This window comes from Scyliorhinus torazame, chromosome 9 (genome assembly GCF_047496885.1).
Source record: "Scyliorhinus torazame isolate Kashiwa2021f chromosome 9, sScyTor2.1, whole genome shotgun sequence".
Lineage (NCBI taxonomy): Eukaryota > Metazoa > Chordata > Chondrichthyes > Carcharhiniformes > Scyliorhinidae > Scyliorhinus > Scyliorhinus torazame.
In genome coordinates this window covers 62,517,210-62,539,710 of record NC_092715.1, presented here as the reverse complement: position 1 = coordinate 62,539,710, position 22,501 = coordinate 62,517,210, and the positions used below count along the sequence as shown (strand labels likewise).

Sequence of the window (22,501 nt, the reverse complement as noted above, 5' to 3'; positions counted from 1 at the left end):
GAAGGACTGTGGCAGAATTGAGAAATGGGACTGAGGTCTTGTACTGATGTAGCCTCATGTAACTTTATTTTTGTACTGCGTGTTGGTGTATGTACTGAATGAGTCAACGCTGTATATTTGGACAAGGGAAGAGTTGGGACTTTCATTTGCATTGATGGTTCTTTGGGGCTTGGATGGGTATGCTGGGGTTGCGTGTTAAAGGGGATTTCTTTGTTTCCCTGGGACCGGGGCAAGGGGGGGGGGGGGGGGAAGGAGACCTGGGCGGGGGCCTCCACACTGGCTGGTTTAAGCCGACCAGTGAATGGGAGTGAAGTGGAGGGAGGGGCTGTGGCCATCGGAGCCTGGTAGACTATATATGTTAGTGGTGACCATGGGCGATTCCGGATTCATTTTCGTTTTTTTCTTGGGCGGTTTCTTTTTATTTGATGCTTATATTGTCATGCGGGCCGTTGTTTGGGGGTTGGTGGGAGGATGGGATTATTGTTGTTAATAAGGGGATTGACATTGTATTCGCTACCATTTATTGTTTGTTGGTGGGGTGTAAATTTCGAAGAAAATGTGAAAAAGGAGAATAAAAATATTTTAAAAGATCCACAGATCTCTGAATAGATTCTAAGGCATCAAGTGATAGTTGCTGATGCACTGCTGGAGAATCCCCATTCAGGTTGGCCAACTTCTAACCTTGGATAAAAGCAAAGTACTGCAGATGCTGGAAATCTGAAATAAAAACAAAAAGCTGAAAATACCAGCAGGTCTGACAGCATCTGTAGAGAGAGGAACAGTTAATATTTTGTGTCGAACAGGAGTCTTCTTCTGAATTTCTGCTACAAATGCTGAAGGACCGGCTGAATATTTCCAGCACTTTGTTTTTATTTTTGGTCCCCATAATGCTTCACTTGATGATTGGTGCCTATTGCTGGTAGCCACACCTCCATTTGAAACAGGATCTTCAAGCTTTATAAAACTGGAAACTGTTATCAAACCACCATTGCTTTGATACATACCAGATGATCATCTTCTACATGAATAGAACTTTACGGAGCACCAAGTGAATGCCTAGTGTTAGTCAAACAAATGTAGTTTTAAGGGACTTGTGTTGGCAAACATTAGGTCTAATAATAATAATAACAATAATAATAATCACTTATTGTCACAAGTAGGTTTCAATGAAGTTACTGTGAAAAGCCCCTAGTCACCACATACCGGCGCCTGTTCGGGGAGGCCGGTACGGGTATAGCTTGACGTGTGTTTGATTTAATGTTTCTGTGCCTGGAAGATTAGATTCATGCTGGACAAAAGGTATTTGTACGTGCAGGGGGGTTGGTTAAATAAAGATTAAGATCCAACTGTGTTTCAATTGTGCTTCGAGGGTTACAGCATGAATAATAAATAAAAGGCAAAAGCGTATGGGTGTTGCTTAGCAACTGGAGGCCTTTTTTTAAGGCAAAAAAAGCTTTTTAAGTTTTAGTTTTAGCTTAATATATTGCAGTTGGAGACAGGACACTGGGGAATGAACTTCTTTTAACTCTGCCAGCAGAAGCTGGACAGGACAAGGAAGTTGCAAAGATGCAAGCTTCCTATGAAACAAGATATAATCCAGATAACCAGGGAATTGGGACAGAAAGAATGTCTTAAGACGGAAGTTAGCAGGGCAGAGACTAAGGTATTGTTCAGAAGAATTCAAGGAAGAGAACAACAACATCACCGAGTCCACAAAAGATCAGCCATGATCTCATTGAATGGCGGAGCAGGCTCGAGGGGCCAGATGGCCTACTCCTGCTCCTAGTTCTTATGTTCTTATCAACCTGTCTGCTCAAAGCAGTGGTCTGAAATGTATTTGTTTCAATGCCCAATAGCAGGAAAGGCAGATGAACTTAGAAAACTGATTAGTACTTGGAACTAGGGGCTGGTTTAGCACAGTGGGCTAAACAGCTGGTTTGTAATGCAGAACAATGCCAGCAGAGCGGGTTCAATTCCCGTACTGGCCTCCCCAAACAGGCGCCGGAATATGGTGACTAGGGGCTTTTCACAGTAACTTCATTGAAGCCTACTTGTGACAATAAGCGATTATTATTAACTATGATGTTGTGGCTATCACAGAAACATGGTTAAAGGAAGGGCAGGATTGGCAGCTGAACGTTGGAGGATATAGATGCTTCAGGAGAGATAGAGGTTGATGTAAAAGGGGTGGGGGAGTAGCATTACTGGTTTTTTTTTTTTTATTAAATATTTTATTGAAAATTTTTGGTCAACCAACACAGTACATTGTGCATCCTTTACACAATATTATAACAACACAAATAACAATGACCTATTTTATAAACAAAAAATGAATAAATAATAAATAACAAAAATGAAAACTAGCCCTAATTGGCAACTGCCTTGTCACAAGTAACACTCTCCAAAAATATAATTTAACAGTCCAATATATAATTATCTGTAGCAACGACCTATACATACTATACAGTATATATTAACAACCCTGAGAGTCCTTCTGGTTCCTCCTCCTCCACCCCCCCCCCCCCCCCCCCCCGCCGATCCTGGGCTGCTGCTGCTGCCTTCTTTTTCCCATTCCGTCTATCTTTCTGCGAGGTATTCGACGAACGGTTGCCACCGCCTGGTGAACCCTTGAGCCGACCCCCTTAGGACGAACTTAATCCACTCTAGCTTTATAAACCCCGCCATGTCATTTATCCAGGTCTCCACCCCCGGGGGCTTGGCTTCTTTCCACATTAGCAATATCCTGCGCCGGGCTACTTGGGACGCAAAGGCCAAAACATCGGCCTCTCTCGCCTCCTGCACTCCCGGCTCTTGTGCAACCCCAAATATAGCCAACCCCCAGCTTGGTTCGACCCGGACTCCTACTACTTTCGAAAGCACCTTTGTCACCCCCATCCAAAACCCCTGTAGTGCCGGGCATGACCAAAACATATGGGTATGATTCGCTGGGCTTCTCGAGCACCTCGCACACCTATCCGCCACCCCAAAAAATTTACTGAGCCGTGCTCCAGTCATATGTGCCCTGTGTAATACCTTAAACTGAATCAGGCTTAGCCTGGCACACGAGGACGACGAGTTTACCCTGCTTAGGGCATCTGCCCACAGCCCCTCCTCGATCTCCTCCCCCAGCTCTTCTTCCCATTTCCCTTTTAGTTCATCTACCATAGTCTCCCCATCGTCCCTCATTTCCCTATATATATCTGACACCTTACCATCCCCCACCCATGTCTTTGAGATCACTCTGTCCTGCACCTCTTGTGTCGGGAGCTGCGGGAATTCCCTCACCTGTTGCCTCGCAAAAGCCCTCAGTTGCATATACCTGAATGCATTCCCTTGGGGCAACCCATATTTCTCGGTCAGCGCTCCCAGACTCGCGAACTTCCCATCCACAAACAGATCTTTCAGTTGCGTTATTCCTGCTCTTTGCCACATTCCATATCCCCCATCCATTCCCCCCGGGGCAAACCTATGGTTGTTTCTTATCGGGGACCCCCCCAAGGCTCCAGTCTTTCCCCTATGCCGTCTCCACTGTCCCCAAATCTTCAGTGTAGCCACCACCACCGGGCTTGTGGTGTAGTTCCTCGGTGAGAACGGCAATGGGGCTGTCACCATAGCCTGTAGGCTAGTCCCCCTACAGGACGCCCTCTCTAATCTCTTCCACGCCGCTCCCTCCTCCTCTCCCATCCACTTACTCACCATTGAAATATTAGCGGCCCAATAATACTCACTTAGGCTCGGTAGTGCCAGCCCCCCCCATCCCTGCTACGCTGTAAGAATCCCTTCCTCACTCTCGGGGTCTTCCCGGCCCACACAAAACCCATGATGCTCTTTTCAATCCTTTTAAAAAAAGCCTTCGTAATCACCACCGGGAGGCACTGAAACACAAAGAGGAATCTCGGGAGGACCACCATCTTAACCGCCTGCACCCTCCCTGCCATTGACAGGGATACCATATCCCATCTCTTGAAATCCTCCTCCATCTGTTCCACCAACCGCGTTAAATTTAACCTATGCAATGTGCCCCAATTCTTAGCTATCTGGATCCCCAGGTAACGAAAGTCCCTTGTTACCTTCCTCAACGGTAGGTCCTCTAATTCTCTACTCTGCTCCCCTGGATGCATCACAAACAACTCACTTTTCCCCATGTTCAATTTATACCCTGAAAAATCCCCAAACTCCCCAAGTATCCGCATTATTTCTGGCATCCCCTCCGCCGGGTCCGCCACGTATAGTAGCAAATCGTCCGCAGACAAAGATACCCGGTGCTCTTCTCCTCCCCTAAGTACTCCCCTCCACTTCTTGGAACCCCTCAACGCTATCGCCAGGGGCTCAATCGCCAGTGCAAACAATAATGGGGACAGAGGGCATCCCTGCCTTGTCCCTCTATGGAGCCGAAAATATGCAGATCCCCGTCCATTCGTGACCACGCTCGCCACTGGGGCCCTATACAACAGCTGCACCCATCTAACATACCCCTCTCCAAAACCAAATCTCCTCAACACCTCCCACAAATAATCCCACTCCACTCTATCAAATGCTTTCTCGGCATCCATCGCCACTACTATCTCCGTTTCTCCCTCTGGTGGGGCCATCATCATTACCCCTAACAACCTCCGTATATTCGTGTTCAGCTGTCTCCCCTTCACAAACCCAGTTTGGTCCTCGTGGACCACCCCCGGGACACATTCCTCTATTCTCATTGCCATTACCTTGGCCAGGACCTTGGCATCTACATTTAGGAGGGAAATAGGTCTATAGGACCCGCATTGTAGCGGGTCCTTTTCCTTCTTTAAGAGAAGCGATATCGTTGCTTCAGACATAGTCGGGGGCAGTTGTCCCCTTTCCTTTGCCTCATTAAAGGTCCTCGTCAGTACCGGGGCGAGCAAGTCCACATATTTTCTATAGAATTCGACTGGGAATCCATCCGGTCCCGGGGCCTTTCCCGCCTGCATGCTCCTAATTCCTTTCACCACTTCTTCTACCTCGATCTGTGCTCCCAGTCCCACCCTTTCCTGCTCTTCCACCTTGGGAAATTCCAGCCGATCCAAGAAGCCCATCATTCTCTCCCTCCCATCCGGGGGTTGAGCTTCATATAATTTTTTATAAAATGTCTTGAACACTCCATTCACTCTCTCCGCTCCCCGCTCCATCTCTCCTTCCTCATCCCTCACTCCCCCTATTTCCCTCGCTGCTCCCCTTTTCCTCAATTGGTGTGCCAGCAACCTGCTCGCCTTCTCCCCATATTCGTACTGTACACCCTGTGCCTTCCTCCATTGTGCCTCTGCAGTGCCTGTAGTCAGCAAGTCAAATTCTACATGTAGCCTTTGCCTTTCCCTGTACAGTCCCTCCTCCGGTGCTTCCGCATATTGTCTGTCCACCCTCAAAAGTTCTTGCAGCAACCGCTCCCGTTCCTTACTCTCCTGCTTCCCTTTATGTGCCCTTATTGATATCAGCTCCCCTCTAACCACCGCCTTCAACGCCTCCCAGACCACTCCCACCTGGACCTCCCCATTATCATTGAGTTCCAAGTACTTTTCAATGCACCCCCTCACCCTTAGACACACCCCCACATCTGCCATTAGTCCCATGTCCATTCTCCAGGGTGGGCGCCCTCCTGTTTCCTCCCCTATCTCCAAGTCCACCCAGTGTGGAGCGTGATCCGAAATGGCTATAGCCGTATACTCCGTTCCCCTCACCTTCGGGATCAATGCCCTACCCAGCACAAAAAAGTCTATTCGCGAGTAGACTTTATGGACATAGGAGAAAAACGAGAACTCCTTACTCCTAGGTCTGCTAAATCTCCACGGGTCTACACCTCCCATCTGCTCCATAAAATCTTTAAGTACCTTGGCTGCTGCCGGCCTCCTTCCAGTCCTGGACTTCGACCTATCCAGCCCTGGTTCCAACACCGTATTAAAATCTCCCCCCATTATCAGCTTTCCCATCTCTAGGTCCGGAATGCGTCCTAGCATCCGTCTCATAAAATTGGCATCATCCCAGTTCGGGGCATATACGTTTACCAAAATCACCGTCTCCCCCTGTAGTTTGCCACTCACCATCACGTATCTGCCCCCGTTATCCGCCACTATAGTCTTTGCCTCGAACATTACCCGCTTCCCCACTAATATAGCCACCCCCCTGTTTTTCGCATCTAGCCCCGAATGGAACACCTGCCCCACCCATCCTTTGCGTAGCCTAACCTGGTCTATCAGTTTCAGGTGCGTTTCCTGTAACATAACCACATCTGCCTTAAGTTTCTTAAGGTGTGCGAGTACCCGTGCCCTCTTTATCGGCCCGTTCAGCCCTCTCACGTTCCACGTGATCAGCCGAGTTGGGGTTTTTCTCCTGCTCTCGGTCCTCGCGCCATCACTCGGTATGCTCCCTCCACCTCCAACGGACCTGCCGGGGCCTCCGCTCCCATTAACGAGTGCAGCATCGTGCTCACATATGCCCCGACGTCCGCTCCCTCCACACCTTCAGGAAGACCAAGAATCCTCAGGTTGTTCCTCCTTGCGTTGTTTTCCAGTGCCTCCAACCTTTCCACACATCGTTTCTGATGTGCCTCCTGCGTCTCCGTCTTCACCACCAGGCCCTGTATATCGTCCTCATTCTCGGCTGCCTTTGCCTTCACGACCCGAAGCTCCCGCTCCTGGGTCTTTTGTTCCTCCTTTAGCCCTTCGATCGCCTGTAGTATCGGGGCCAACAGCTCTTTCTTCATTTCCTTTTTGATCTCTTCCACACAGCATTTCAAGAACTCTTGTTGTTCAGGGCCCCATGTTAAACTGCCACCTTCCGACGCCATCTTGGTTTTTGCTTGCCTTCCTTGCCGCTGTTCTAAAGGATCCACTGCAATCTGGCCACTTCCCTCTCCTTTTTCCATCCGTATCCAGGGGGGATTCCCTTCTGGTTTACCGCACAGTGTTTTTAGCCGTCAAAATTGCCGTTGGGGCTCCTATCAAGAGCCCAAAAGTCCGTTTCACAGGGAGCTGCCGAAACGTGCGACTCAGCTGGTCATCGCCGCACCCGGAAGTCCTCGTAGCATTACTGGTTAAGGAGAATATTACAGCCGTACTACGGGAGGACACCACGGAGGGCTCATAAATGAGGCAATCTGGGTAGAGTTCAGGAACAGGAAGGGGGCAATCACAATGTTGGGCGTTTATTGCAGGCCCCCGAACTGCCAGCGAGAGTTAGAGGAGCAGATAGTTAGAGAGATTTTGGATAGGTGTAAAAGTAACAGGGTTGTTGTGGTAGGGCATTTAAATTTCCCCTATATTGACTGGGACTATATCCAACAAGGGAAGGGGCAATCCTTGACCTGGTACTGGGGCATGAGCCTGGACAGGTGGTTGAGGTTTCAGTGGGGGAACATTTTGGGAATAGTGGTCACAATTCCAGTACCTTTGGATGGGATGAGGATAACCTTCGCGTTAAGGTGCAAAACTGGGGAAAGGCAAATTATGATAACATCAGACAGGAATTGAAGAATTTGGATTGGGAGCGGCTGTTGGATAACATCGGACATGTGGGAGTCTTTCAAGCAACAGACATTGACCCAAGCCGGGAATCGAACCTGGGACCCTAGCGCTGTGAAGCAACAGTGTTAACCACTGTGCCAGCAGCCGACAACACATTTTTCCATGTTTGCTGTTATTATCCACAGCATCCAACATAGGGCAAAATGTAATCCATACTGTCAAAGCATTAAATCATTCATCTCATCCATTAGCAGTATTTGTCACTGTTTTGGTGTCCAATAGAAGGCCCAACTATGTTGAGTGTTTCTGAGCCCCTGTCAAGACAGTTAGCCTATGGTTAGATTCTATGGTAAGTATTTTCCTTCATGCACACCAAAGAACTCACTGCATTCTAATATTTGCCCTTGCAACAGGAACTATGCAAATCATGCCAATTTCATAGACAAGTCCAGAGTGCTGCTCATTCAGAGTCTCAGAACTATTTTCTCAATTGTAATGGGTAAGTTGAAATATAAATTGTGGAAGTGTGAGGCAGCAGAATTGTATCAGATGACTTGCAGTTGAAGCTAGCTGCATTTTCGTTCTGAAATAATTCATCCGTCAATATCAAAAACATGCACAAATCATGGAATTGTAAATGATTTTCAGCTTATCCATAATTACACATACAAGATATTCTTTGATTGCCAGTTAATTACGTGACAAAGTAATTTTTTTCAGATTTCTTAGTCCATTAAAAAGTATGCAATATGAATGGGTGTACTGAAGAACAGCTGTGATTTCCATGCCCTAGATTTAATATGACCACCTAATTTAGAGCTACAGAAAATTGCAATTTTTGCCCTCGGTGGTATGACTTTCCTCATTTCCCTGAAACAAATGGAGAAAGTCCACTGAAGCGCAAGGGTAATGCAGTTGAATCTTGATAAACATAACTAATTTTCCAATAAATGTTATGGTTGGTTCACAATGTCTCGATGTGTAATGAAAGAGAATGAGAATGGTAAATGGGACTATCCTATTTCAACCTAGCATGCATTTATTTATTCAGAGTACTCATAACCCTTTATACGGTGGCATCACTTTAGTACCCTTTTCTGAGTGGCGTCAGTATCCCATAATTAGACGGCCGCAAATAGGTTTAGGGCACAGAAGAGCCAATGTAACGAGTGAAACAATTGCTAAAGGTTACCCTCCAGAAGCAGAAAAAAAGATCAATTTATCAGCAGCGTGCTTTGATGTCTGAAATCCCGACGTGGTGCTTTACAGAAAGATGGACTTCCACTCAGTGGAACTCACTGCATTAGGAATATTGCATAAAAACATAACTTTTGAAAAAACCTTATTCAGAGTAACCTTTCTGGTCGATTAAACATAGCACATAGCTGCCACATTTACTCACAGAACGAATCAACCACCATAGAAGGAAAATAGCGAAAGAAAAAGGAATTTTGGCAACAACTCCATTGAGGTTCACTTAAATTCCCAGCGAGTACTTCTTCTATGAACTGATGGTTCTGTTTGACTAATCAGGAAAGTGGCTCACTTACAACAAAAGCAAACACAATGTAACCAAAACCTCAGTGCACAGGAAAAGAAAAACAGAAAAAGCAATCTCCAGCAGCAACATTCTCCTACATTTGTGAAGCAGTAAAAAAACAAAGATAGTGGTTAAGAGCAGACTCCGCAGCCAGGCATGCACTCACCTGTCATTGCAGAAGTAGTGGAAAGCACAGACATGCTTTTGTCAGCAGAAGAAGAACAGCAAGAAAGGCAATATTAGTAAGTCAATCGGTTAGATATTGTATACATTCTTCCTAATAGGTGTCTTTAACTTCAGCTCAAGACAATGTGCATATCAAGGTATTAATATTCTAAAAATTGGAAGAGAATGGAGGTAAAAGCACAATCAGAATTTAACGTAAACCAATGATGGAAAATGTGCATCATCTGCAGTTTACCCAACATTTTTGGAAATGAAGCAAATGTTTGAACACTTATTTCTAAATGTTGCCTCTCTCCTGGCATTTGCTAGAGGAAATGGGCTGTACTTCCCAAAATTTAGATACAATTTGTTTTAACTGTCAGAGAATCACAGTGGGATTTCCGCATGAAAATAAATCAAAGCAATGTGCAGAAAAGCTGCAAGTGCAATCTCTTTTAAAAGGTTGCAGGATGGCCTGAAAACTACATTGATTTGATAACTGAATTTATCAAAGCAGCAAAATAAATCCAGTTTTCCTCTCCATTTCATCCTCCTTATCCCTCTACATTCATGCCATCTCACTTTCAGGAGGGTCCAGCATGCAGACATCTTTGTGAATGTAGCTAATGCTGCTCCTTCATTGAGACTGGCCAATTTGGCCCCGAGGGAAAACTTACAAAGCCTCGATGATCAGTCAGACAAATTTAATCCGTCTCTCTTAGGAAAAAAACATTCTGGAATTTTAGTTGTCAGGCCAACTTACCCATGTGAACTTGGCCGTTCCAAATTGATATGCACCCTTCCTCTCACCCCCATCAACTGGATCACAATGAACTGGAACCAAGCTCATTCAAAAAGACAATGAAAATAAATGGGTGGATGAAACCTGGCCCTCATTACATTAGAACATATACCTGTGTGGTATTAGCAAGTTACTGATAAAGTTACTGATTCATAATGCCAGATGCATCAAATGATTCACCATCACAAATGAATTTAATAAGACTAGTTAATAAATGTTTTTGGTAAAGGAAACCTAAAAACATTTATTTTCATATAATTCTTAAATTGTATTTCTGAATACTCTGGAAAACTTGCACAACTGAATACTCAACAGAAATCATGAACATAAGTTTGCATCTTCACCTCAAAAACAAATCCCTACATCTGTCCAAGAGCAGATCATCTGGCAGTGAAGATGCAGGGTGTAGGCTTCACTGTAAGGAACTTGCTACTCTTAATGATAGAACCCACACAACTGGTCAAGAAAGTGTCTCTGAACTCAGAGGGTTAGTTAACCTCATGAGTATCTATACTCCCAACGTTGTGCTTCACCACAGGGGCAAATAAAAGTTATTTGAGGAGCTATCAGCAGCATTCCCAAAGTTCAGAATCAGAACTCATCGATAATAATCGGGGGATTTCAACACTACTTTCTGCTAACACAAGTTTTATGTGACTAACACCTTTCAGAATAGACCATGCCACAAGGTCTCCCTCCGAGAGACAACCAAGACCAGAGTGTTGGCACCAGTTGGATCTGACCATCACCAGATGTGACTCTCTGAACAACACTCTCACAGTTCTGCAACTTGATTGGGCATCACTGTGATGGAACCTGTCATTGAAGGCAAGCGGTCTGCTCTCATTAAGAGTAAGCAAACTCTGAATTCTCTGAAGAGCTCAAAATGCATCATTTCACATTTCTGGGTCAAATTGCATCTGTCAAATTGCAACCATTTTACCAACTTGGCCTGTCTTCCTGAAGTCTGTTACTAATCTCCTCTTTGTTCACTATATTTCCACATTTTACATTATTTAAAAATCTTCAAAATTATGTCCTGTATATCCATCAAACCTTGGGTAGAGCACGCTTTTCGTTTCCATATTATGAAAAGGATATAGAAGCACTGGAGAGGGTGCGGAGAAGATTTACAAGGATGATATCAGAAATACATGAGTATACATATCTGGAAAGTTTTGACAGCCTAGATCACCTTTCCCTTGAAAATGTCTGAGGGATGAACTGGTAGAGGTCTTTAAAATTAAAAAACCCAGATACAGACAGAATGTTTCTTCTTGTGGGGAAAGAGTATAACACAAGGTCATCAATATTTTTTATGATTCCACAGGATGCGGGTGTTTCTGGCTAGGCCAGCATTTGTTACACAACCCTAATTGCCCTTTACATAGTGGCGATGAGCTACCATCTTGAACTGCTGCAGTCCATGTGGCGTAGGCACCCACGGGGCTTTTAGGAAGGGAATTCAGGTATTTTGATCCAACGACAGTCAAGGAACAGTGACACAGTTCCAAGTCAGGATGGTGTGTGGCTTGGAGGGGAACTTTCAGGTGGTGGTGTTCCCAGGTATCTGCTGCCCTTGTCCTTCTAGGAGCTAGAGTAGCAGGTTTGGAAGGTGCTGTTGAGGGAGTCTTGGTGAGTTGCTGCAGCACATCTTGTAGATGGTACACACTGCTGTCACTGTGTGTAGGTAGAGGGAGTGAATATTGAAGGTGGTGTATGGCATTCCAATCAAGAAGGCTGCTTTGTCCTAGATAATGTTGAGCTTCTAGAGTATTGTTGGAGCTGTGCTCATCCAGGCAAGTGGAGAGTATTCCATCACACTCCTGCCTTGCACCTCGTAGATGTTGGACAGCTTTGGGAAATCAAGAAAAGAGTTATTCTCCACGGAACTTTGAGCCTCTGACCTCCTCTTGTAGTCACAGTATTTACATGGCTAGTCCAGTTCAGTTACATAGTGGGGGATTCAGCAATGGTAATGCTGTTAAATGTCAAGGGAGATAATCATCTTAGTGATTATCTTGTGGGAGATAATCATCGTCAAGCACTTATGTGGCATGAATGTTTTTAGCATATTAGCCCAACCATGAATACTGTCCAGGCCTTTCTGCACAGTGACATGGACTGCTTCAGTATGCGAGGGGTCACAAATGCTGCTGAACATAGGGCAAACATTCCAACTTCTAACTTTGATGATGAAGGGGAGATCATTGATGAAGCAGGTGAAGATAGTTGGTTCCCAGGACTCTGAAATTTGAGCTTTTGTCCAATATTGTAGCAAAATCTTTTTGTGGCTCCTGAATTTATGGAAGAACGATTCCATTGTAAGGATCATGTCACTTGAATTGGGCAGTTAGCTCAAACTAATATTTGGTTCCCTGACTGAATTACCCGTAGTACGATTAGCCGGGTGTTTCCCTGTCCTCGGAACACCGATAAACACAACGCTATCAAAACAGCCATTCAGGTAGATTGGGGGTTTCAGTGGGGAACATGTGGCCAAGGCTGCACCTAGCCTACTTTTCTGCACTGAGGTGCTCCGCTCAATGGAGCTCCTCAGTGCAAGGAGAGATCAGGACGCCTCTTAAAAATGGCATCCCGATCTCCCATCCTTCCCCAAGCTCCAAGTCACCTATAAGGGGGTCCTCAGGCACAGGGCATCGATCTGCAGTGTGGGCAAAATGTTAGCGTGGCACCATGGCAGTGCCCCTGCCAGCCGGGTACCGTGGCAGTGCCAGGTTGGCACCCATGTGCCACTGCCAGGTTATTAGGCTGGTAGTGTCAAGATGCCCAGATGACACCGGCTGTGCCAGGGTGCCACCCTCCCCAGAGGGCAAGCACTTGGGGATCTCATTTTTGCTGTCTGACTCTAATTTGCAGATTTGCCAAAAAGTGATCCCGCCCATTGTGGGCGGGATTTACATTGCGATGCCTCGCGGGATCTTGTTAGATCTTGTGAGGCGTGGCGAGCCGGTTAGATCCTGGAAGAGGGATCACCAGCATCTAATGGTCTCGTGGCACCATGCCACACAGCCCTTCGGGTGTAACGCGGCTGGTAGATCTCGACATTATGTTTGTTGGAAGCTTAAAGAAGTGGTGCAATCTAACTCGAATGGAGATCAAACAATGAATCTGTTCACTTCTTACCTTGTTCTTTCCTGAAATCCTTTTCAGATGTGGTGACTGGCAGAAGCAGCTCTCCCACGGGAGGTTGGACACTGACACTGAAATGATCATTGAATGTGCTGCAAAATATTAAAATAATTGAAGGCTCATTAATCAAAATTAACATATCGATGTGTTAATACCATAAATTAGGACTACTCACTTGGGGGCTGCTCAGCAATTTGCACACTGACTAGTAAAATGCACTTGGTTAAGTTGAGTTACATTCTTTGTGGCCTTTTTTGCAATTCATCTGGAGATACCCAAAGCTGTACTTCAATTCAATCAGATTTTCAACGGTACACAGATTTTTGCTGCTATTTTTCTCTTAGCAATTTTATGCTCTCCCCATGTGAAATGGGTTTACAGCTGAGAAACATGATCATGAACACAAGTCATCCTCAAGCACCTTGTCCAAGAAACTATTATTCTAGAGTGATCCTCATGAATGTCAGCAAGTGGTGGAAAGGGGGAGGACAAGGACAGAAAAGCCCAGCCCAATCTTATCCTGAATTAACACTTTTAGTAGGAGTTAATACATAAAGAACAGCAGTGGGCACTGGGCAGAATTTTCCTTCTGTAATCAGCTAGCTCGAGGCATACCAGGAATTGAAGCAGACATATATATTCTTTAGCTCTATGGTTCAGTTAGGCATTGGAAAAACTCAGTGATCCATTGGTGAGCCTCACCAATGTTAATCCTGTCAGTGATCTTCAATCACTGAATATAGACAGCTATTGTAGATCAATGTTTTATGTGCTGTCCTAATTGCAATAAAAAACAAAAGTCACTTCTCATTCAGTTATCATTTTCATACTACATTATACACCAAATGCCCTATAAATATTCTGGAACAGGCATATTTTCTTTCTTGCTCTCACCTGTGGCATGGAGAACTAGAGCGATCCACCGCAGTCAGGCAAATTGTTTGTCATGCAAAGCCACACACAATGATTGACACCTCAGGCCAATTGATCTCACTATCTCCTCTATCTCCCCCGCCCCTGCTAGTATTGCTCTAAAGCTATTGATCGGAGCACACAGCCGATCAGTTTCCATTTTCTGATTTCTGGCAGGCCAATTAAGGAGGTGAGTAATTGTGATTACACTGCTAAAAGATCAATCGAATTTGCTGAAAGATTCAATACTTCTTCAGAGGGACCAGAAGGCAAACATGATGAGCAGCGGTATTCAGAGATGAGCAACTACTTTAAAATAAAATTAACTTTTATTTCAGCAGTCCTACCCATACAAGTGCCCTCCAAGTTTTAAATCAATACAAAAACAGAAATGCTGTCAGATAGCTCAGTTTTTCGCATAAAAGTCATTATGCTCTGTACACATTTATATATAGAATAGTATTCAGCACAGGCTGTTATGGTACTTATGTCAAAATGATCAAATGTTGATGTTGACACTTTAACAACTTATTTGAGATGGCAGTCTTCTCCCCTTTGAGTCACAGCTATGCTTGATCATTCAGCTCAAAGTTAAAACCAATTTAATAAAGACCTCTTTTTGATGTCTGTGGCAACGCCATTTATGAGCACCTTAATCATAGACCAGCATTCTATATCGTTGATCAGGATTTTAACTTGCAAAAAAAAATAAACAATTATTGGACAACACTACAACTCAAGTTTTTAATCATCCCGAATACCATACACCATACTCGTCTTAAAACACTGATCTGCATGAAATTCACAGTAGGTGATGCCAGTTGACCATATCAAATATGTCACAAAAATTCTATCCCTATTCCATACCCACTGTTGTGTTATGCTGCTTCGGATAACACAGGCTGCTACTTGATGCAGTCTTAACTAAAGGATGCTCCAGACTCTGAAATTAGTTCAACGTGTTTATTGAACTATTAACACAGTTCTCAAATGAGTTTGACTCTTTACTAATCTAACTGTAGTAACTCAGTCTAACTGTACCAGCTTGCTCTAAGCCACGTGCTGGGGTGTGATGCTGCTGATCAACCCTGTCTAACTCCCTAGATGTCTGTCTGTGGAAAGAGGCAGGGTGTGAGTGTCTCATCCCTTTTATAGTGTTTATGTCATGCCCCCTTGTGGTGATGCCACCTCGAAGTGTCCTGACTGCCCATTGGTTGTGTCCTATTCTCAGTGTTCATTGGTTGCAAGTTTGCATATCACAACATCTCCCCCCCCTTTTCTTTTTTAGATGTATATACATGTGAATGTGTCTGTCTAATGTGACTGACTGAGGAATACAGAACAGAACAAACAAAACAAATGCTCATAAGTCCAGTCTCTGAGGCTTGCGTCTCACGGTGACTTGACAGGCGAGTGGGAGGCATGACTGGTGGCCTCGTGGTTCGAAGTGTCTGGAGGTGGCAATTCGACATGTGGAAATGGAGGGGAAAGTGGTTGTGGGCAAGCAACTTTTCGCAGTGCCCTTCGATTCCTTCGCACAATGGAGCCATCAGCCATACGTATGACATAGGATCTGGGCGCGGCCTGTCGAACAACGACGGCTGGAGCAGACCACCCACTATCCGGTATCTTGATCCTGACCGTGTCTGATGGGGATAGCACGTCCAGATCGGTGGCATGTGCGTCTTAGCCCTGCTTCTGGCTGTCGCGAAGCTGCTGCATCTTCTGCAGCACTGGGAGGTGATCAAGGTTGGGCAGATGTATGGCTGGAAGCGTCGTCCGCAGGTCCCTGTTCATCAGCACTTGAGCTGGTGACATGCCAGTGGACAAGGGAGTCGCCCGGTACGCAAGTAGTGCAAGGTGTATGTCGGAAGCGGAGTCCGAGGCCTTGCAGATGAGCTGCTTAACGATGTGCACCCCTTTGTCGACTTTGCCATTGGACTGCGGATAGTGCGGACTGGAGGTGACATGCCTGAAATTGTAGCTCTTAGCAAACGTGGACCATTCTCGACTGTGGCAGCACGGGCCATTGTCACTGATGACGGTGTTCGGGATGCCATGCCGTGAGAATGTCTCTTTACACGCTTTGATGACGGTCTGTGAGGTGAGGTCTGGAAGCTACTGCACCTCAGGATAGTTCGAAAAGTAATCGATGATTAAGATATAGTCACGACCATTCGTGTAGAATAGGTCAATGCCAACCTTGGACCACGGAGGTCTCTAGGTCATGTGGTTGGAGCGTCTCCTTGCTCTGCGCTGGTTGGAACCTCTGACAGGTTTCGCAGTTCAGGACCATGTCCGTGATATCCTGGTTGATGCCGGGCCAGTGGACAGCTTGCCGGGCCCTGCGTCTGCACTTTTCTACGCCCAGGTGTCCCTCATGAATCTGCCGCAGCACCATGCTCTGGAGACGTAGCGGGATGACTATCCTGTCCAGCTTGAGCAGGATGCCGTCGATCAGCATCAGGTCGTCCTTGACGTTGTAGAATTGAGCGCATTGCCCTTTCTGCCAGCCATTGCTGAGGTTGTGGATGACTCACTGCAACAGGGGTTTTTTGGCTGTCTCTTCTCGGATGAGAACGATCTTCTCATCTGTTGCCGGGAGAGTGCTTGCACTCAGTTGTACCTGAAATTCAATGTGCTGGATGATCTCCAGTGGTTCGCTGGGTGAATTGACGGAGTGGGACAATGCATCGGCGATGATGAGCTCCTTGCCAGGTGTGTATACAAATTGAAATCTACCTCCGGAGTTTGAGCAGAATTCTCTGCAAACGAGGCATCCTGTTGTTCAGGTCCTTTTGGATGATGTGGACCAGAGGCCTATGATCCGTCTCAACAGTAAATGTTGGCAAGCCGTAGACATAATCATGAAATTTGAGAATGCCAGTGAGAAGACCTAAACGCTCCTTCTCAATCTGCGCATATCTGGTCTCAGTGGGTGTCAAAGCCCGTGACGTGTATGCTATTGGTACCCAGGATAACGTGTCGTCTCTTTGAAGCAACACCGCCCCAATGCCATCCTGACTCGCATCTGTGGATAACTTGTTCTCTCGGTATGGGTCAAAGAATGCAAGGACGGGTGCAGTGGTGAGCTTGGCTTTCAGCTCCAGCCACTCTGTTCGGTGTTCCGCCGTCCACTCAAAGGCGGTTGATTTTTTCACCAGGTTGCGTAGGGCTGTGGTGTGTGGGGCCAAATTCTGGGTGAACATGCCAAGGAAATTGACCATTCCCTGGAAGCGCAGTACTGCCTTCTTGTCCTCGGGGACTTTCATTGCCTCAATGGCTTTCATTTTGTCTGTGTCCGGGCGCACACCGTGTTGCAAATTCTGATCGCCCAGGAACTTCAGCGTGGATGTCCCAAAACAGCACTTGGACCTGTTTAGCTTGAGGCCATGTTCATATGTGCGTCGGAATACTTTCTTGAGTCGCCACACATGTTCCTCTGCGGTTGTGTACCAGATTATGATATCGTCAACGTAGACACAAATCCGTTCTATTCCCTCCATGATGCAATGCAAAATCTCTGATGCCGAGATGATGCCAAATGGCATTCGGTTGTAGCAGAATCTGCAAAAAGACGTGTTGAAAGTGCAGAGCCTTCTGCTGGATTCTTCAAGTTGGATTTGCCAAAATCCTTGGGATGCGTCCAATTTTGTGAAGAAGCATGCGTGTGCCATCTCACTCGTGATTTCTTCCCTCTTCAGGATGGGGTAATGTTCCTGCATAATGCTTTTGTTTAGATCCTTGGGGTCAATGCAGATGCAAAGGTCCCCCGAAGGCTTCTTTACGCACACCATCGAGTTGACCCAGTTGGTTGGTTCAGTGACCTTGGAGATGATGCCTTTTTGTTGTAGACTTGTGAGCTCTGCCTTCAGGCGCTCTCTCAGTGGAGCAGGGGCATGTTGTGGTGCGTGGACCACTGTCTTGGCATCAGGCCGCAGTACAATCTTGTACTCGTATGGCAGCGTGCCCATCCCGCTAAATACATCTGGGTACTGGTTTAGGCTGTCGTCGATGCTGGCCTGAAGATCCGAATGGGATGCCGTCGTGGTGTAGACCCTTTGAATGAGGTGCAGTTGCTTGCAGGCATCGGCACCTAGCAGGGACACCCTGTCTAGTTTAACAATCTTGAAGCGTAAGCTTGCTTGTGTGTGTCGGCTGGACACCTGCAGATGGCAGGACCCCAGTGCTTTGATTGCGTTTCCATTGTAATCCAGGAGTTTGCAGGCAGCTGGAAGGATTGTGGGGGGCTTCTTGATTCTCTTGAAGTCCACCTGCGAAATCAGGTTGGCGGAAGCACCTGTGTCCAGTTTGAACTGGATGGGGCAGTGGTTGACCTTCACCATTGCATGCCATTCGTCCTCGGAATCTACGGCCAGGATTGATTGGACTCGCGATGTGTCCGGTATGGTGTATTCGCACTTTGTAATAATGCCCACTCGATAAGTGTTGTCCAGGTATTCATCATCTGGATCCGTTGCACTGCCTGGATCAGAGTCATGCATTTGGTGTTGCACACTTCTGATGTGGTGCTGTCGGAATTGGGAGCGCTGGCTCCTGACTGGTGGTGCAGATCTGCACAGGGCTGCATAGTGGTTTGGTTTCCCACAGTTGAAACAGCGTTTGCCTCTTGCAGGGCAGTTTTAAAAAAAAAGGGGCGGCGCCGCAGTTCGTCATGGCGTTCAGTGCGTCGTTGGGAATGCGCGGTGCGGTTTTCGGCTGCCCCGTGTTCCCGATCGCATTGTGCATGCATCGGGCCCCGGGAAGAGCACGCAAAATGGCCGCTTTCATCAATGTGGAGGCACTGCATCCAGGAGATGGCCTGAACACTCTCCACCTTGTGGGAGGCTTGTTTTTCACTTTCTGATGTTTTGTACTGTGAATAGCGATTTTTAGAGCGCTCATGCACAGTACATGTTTCAATCGCGACTGGCAGGGTCATGTGCTTGATTTTCAACAATTGCTCTCGCAGAGGATCAGAGTGGAGTCCAAAAACGATTTGGTCTCTGATCATGGAGTCAGTGATATCATCGAAGTTGCAGGATTGCGCTAGCAGTCTGAGGTTAGTTAGATAGAAGTTGAAGGATTCGTCTTTACCTTGCATCCTCTGCTTGAAGACGTAGCGCTCGAAGATTTCGTTGGTGTCCACCTCGCAGTGGCTGTCGAATTTGTCCAGGGTGGTTTGGTACTTCGTTTTGTCCTGCCCTTCGGAAAAGTGAAAGGAGTTGAAGATCTCTATTGCATGGTCACCCGCAGTGGTGAGTAGAAGAGCTATCTTCTGAGCATTCGTCACGCCACTGAGGTCGGATGCTTCCACGTATAGTTGAAATTTCTGCTGGATGATCACCAGTTGGCACTAAGGTTGCCGGTGGTCCTGAGCTGATGAGGAGACTGAATCCTGTCCATTGTGCCTGTATTCAGTAGCTGGTTGTCACGGATCTTGCTGAGTTGAACTAAATAGATTGGACAAGTACACCTGGTATCATGTTTTTTTTAAATATAAATGTTTTTTTATTGGATTTTTGAACAGAGTATATTTGCCGTTATGTACACAGGATATGATATATATATCTATATAGGAGGGAAGGGCACACACAAACAAATCACAAAGGGAGAAGAGAAAAGAAAAAAAAAAAAAACAGTAACAACACGAGAGAAGTACAAAATCAAATAATGTAACTGGTAGGGTATAATGCACCCGCCCAGCTGCAGCAACTCTGTACACTTGGCAAAATTATTTACACACATAAGTAGGCATCTGTTTGTGGGGGGAGGGGTAGATATACATTTGGGTGCCGGAGAGACAATTCCGGAGGGCAATCCTCGAATGGGTCTGGTGTTGCTCCTTGCTTTTCCCGGATGGATTTCGCTGCCGTTGTCGTCTCGTGCTCACTACCGCTTCAGCCGGCCCTCCCGTCTTCCACCTGTGTTCTCCTTTTTCTCTGTTCCTATGGATGCCCAGTTAGTTAAGATTTCCCTACCTCCCTGGCTCTCCTCTATTGTTGCCTGTCTCTTCCCTCCTCCCCCCGTGGTTAGCCGTGCCTTCCTCTTAGATCTAGCTGTGTCTCCACCACCCCCCCCCCCCCCCCCCCCCCCCACCGCGCCACGGCTGATCTCTCCCTCTCATGCTTTGGCCGCTTTCCCCTGGTTTTTGGCTACCTGGCTATTCTTCTGCTTGTTTGTTGGCCACAAACAGGTCCCGGGACAATTGGGTGAATGGCTCTCACGTTCTGTGGAAGATGTCGTCTGACCCTCGGATGGCAAATTTGATTTTCTCCATTTGGAGAGATTCCGAGAGGTCGGACAACCAGTCTGCAGCTTTGGGTGGTGCTGCTGACCGCCAGCCGAACAGGATTCTACGGCAGGTGATCAGGGAGGCAAAGGCAAGGGCGTCTGCCCTCCTCCCCAGGAATAGATCTGGCTGGTCTGAACAGCCGAAGAACGCCACTTTCGGGCATGGCTCCACCCTCACCCCCACCACTTTGGACATTGCCTCGAAGAAGGCTGTCCAGAACTCCACAAGTTTGGGGTAAGACCAGAACATGTGGGTGTGGTTGGCTGGGTCTCCTTGGCACCGTTCACATCTATCCTCTACCTCCGGGAAGAACCAAAGATATGCAGGTTAGGTGGATTGGCCTTGATAAATTGCCCTTAGTGTCCAAAATTGCCCTTAGCGTTGTGGGGTTACTGGGTTATGGGGATAGGGTGGCGGTGTTGACCTTGGGTGGGGTGCTCTTTCCAAGAGCCGGTGCAGACTCGATGGGCCGAATGGCCTCCTTCTGCACTGTAAATTCTATGTAAACCTATTCATACGAGTTCTTGTTAAGTGGGCTCTATGTACCACTTTTAGTTGTGTCAGGCTGAGCCTTGCGCATGTGGAGGTGGAGTTGACCCTATGCAGTGCTTCTCTCCAGAGTCCCCACCCTATTTCGATCCCCAGGTCCTCCTCCCATTTCAATCTTGTTGCATCCAGTACGGTGTCGGCCCCTTCTACCGGTCATACATGTCGCTACACTTTCCTTTCTCTAGTATGCTTGCATCCAGTAACTCCTCCTGTAGTATCTGTCGTGGCGATTGTGGGTAAGTCCTTGTCTCCTTTCGTAGGAAGTTTCTGAGTTGCTGGTATCTTAGCTCATTCCCCCTGGCTAGCTGGAAGTTCTCTGTCAGTTCGTCCAGTGTTGCGACCCTGCCGTCGGTGTATAGGTGCCTGACTGTCAGTGTCCCCACCGTCCTGTCTCCACCTTTTGAAGGTGGCGTCAGTCAGTGCTGGTGTGAACATATGGTTGTTGCAGATGGGAACTTTGTCTGACATTTTGGTCAGGCCAAATTGCTGCCGTAGTTGTTACAGGACTGGAGGGTGGCTACCACCACTGGGCTGCTGGTGTGTTTTTTGGGTGGGGATGGGAGTGCCGCCGTGGCGAGGGCCCGGAGGGAGGGCCCCTTGCAGGAGGCCTCTTCCGCGTGCACCCACTCGGCTTCTGGCTCCTTGATCCATCCCCTTATTCGCTCGGCCGTTGCCACCCAGTGGTAGAATTGTAGGTTTGGGAGGGCTAGCCCTCCCATTGATTTTGTTTTTTGTAAGACCTTCTTTGGGATCCTAGCATTCTTCCCCACCCATACGAACGCCATGATTAGTTTATCTAATACTTTGAAAAAGGCCTTGGGGGTGTAGATCGGGATGGATCTGAATAGGAAGAGGTACCTAGGCAGCACGTTCATTTTGATCGTCTGGACTCTCCCTGCGAGGGAGAGTGGGAGTGTGTTCCATCTTTGCAGGTCCTTTTTTACTTCCTCTGTCAGACTGGTGAGGTTCCATTTGTGGATCCCTTTCCAGTCATGGGCTATTTGGATCCCCAGGTAGCGGAATTTGTGTCGGGCTTGTTTAAATGGCAGTCCTGTTAGTGCTGCCCTACCTGCTTGTGGGTGTACCGGGAAGATCTCGCTTTTGCTCATGTTGAGTTTGTAGCCCGAGAATGCACCAACTCTTTCAGGAGCGCGATGATTCCGTCCATGCTGCTTTGTGGGTCCTTTTGGCTAGAATCTTGGCCAGTATTTTGGCATCAGCAGTGAGATGGGTCTGTATGACCCACATTTCGTTGGGTCTTTATCTTTCTTAAGTATCACCAAGATTGAGGCCTGTGCTAGCGTGGGTGGCAGTGTGCCCTTAGCCAGCGAGTCTGTGAACATCTCCCGCAGGTGCGGGGCCAGTGCTGTCGCGAATTTTTTGTAGACGTCCACCAGGAACCAGTCTGGTCCTGGCGCCTTCCCCGCCTGCATGGAGCTAATGCTGTCCATGATCTCTCCCAGTGCTAGTGGTGCTTCCAGGCCCCGTTTTCTGCCCTCCCCCACGACTGTTTTGTCCTGTCCATCAAGGAACCATTCCATCCCGGACTCCCCCATTGGGGGCTCTGAGGTGTACAGCCCTTGGTAAAATGCCCTGAAAGCTTTGTT

The 22,501-nt window shown here is 47.0% G+C and overlaps 1 protein-coding gene across 1 annotated transcript in view; it reads right to left on the bottom strand.

Annotated features, from left to right (window-relative positions):
• Nucleotides 1-22,501, bottom strand: part of ap3b1a (adaptor related protein complex 3 subunit beta 1a) — a 411,535-nt gene that overhangs the window by 52,564 nt on the left and 336,470 nt on the right. The window contains exon 25 of the mRNA XM_072516008.1: nucleotides 13,133-13,230. Within this exon, the coding sequence (XP_072372109.1) occupies nucleotides 13,133-13,230 (98 nt within the window). The remainder of the gene's footprint in view (nucleotides 1-13,132; nucleotides 13,231-22,501) is intronic.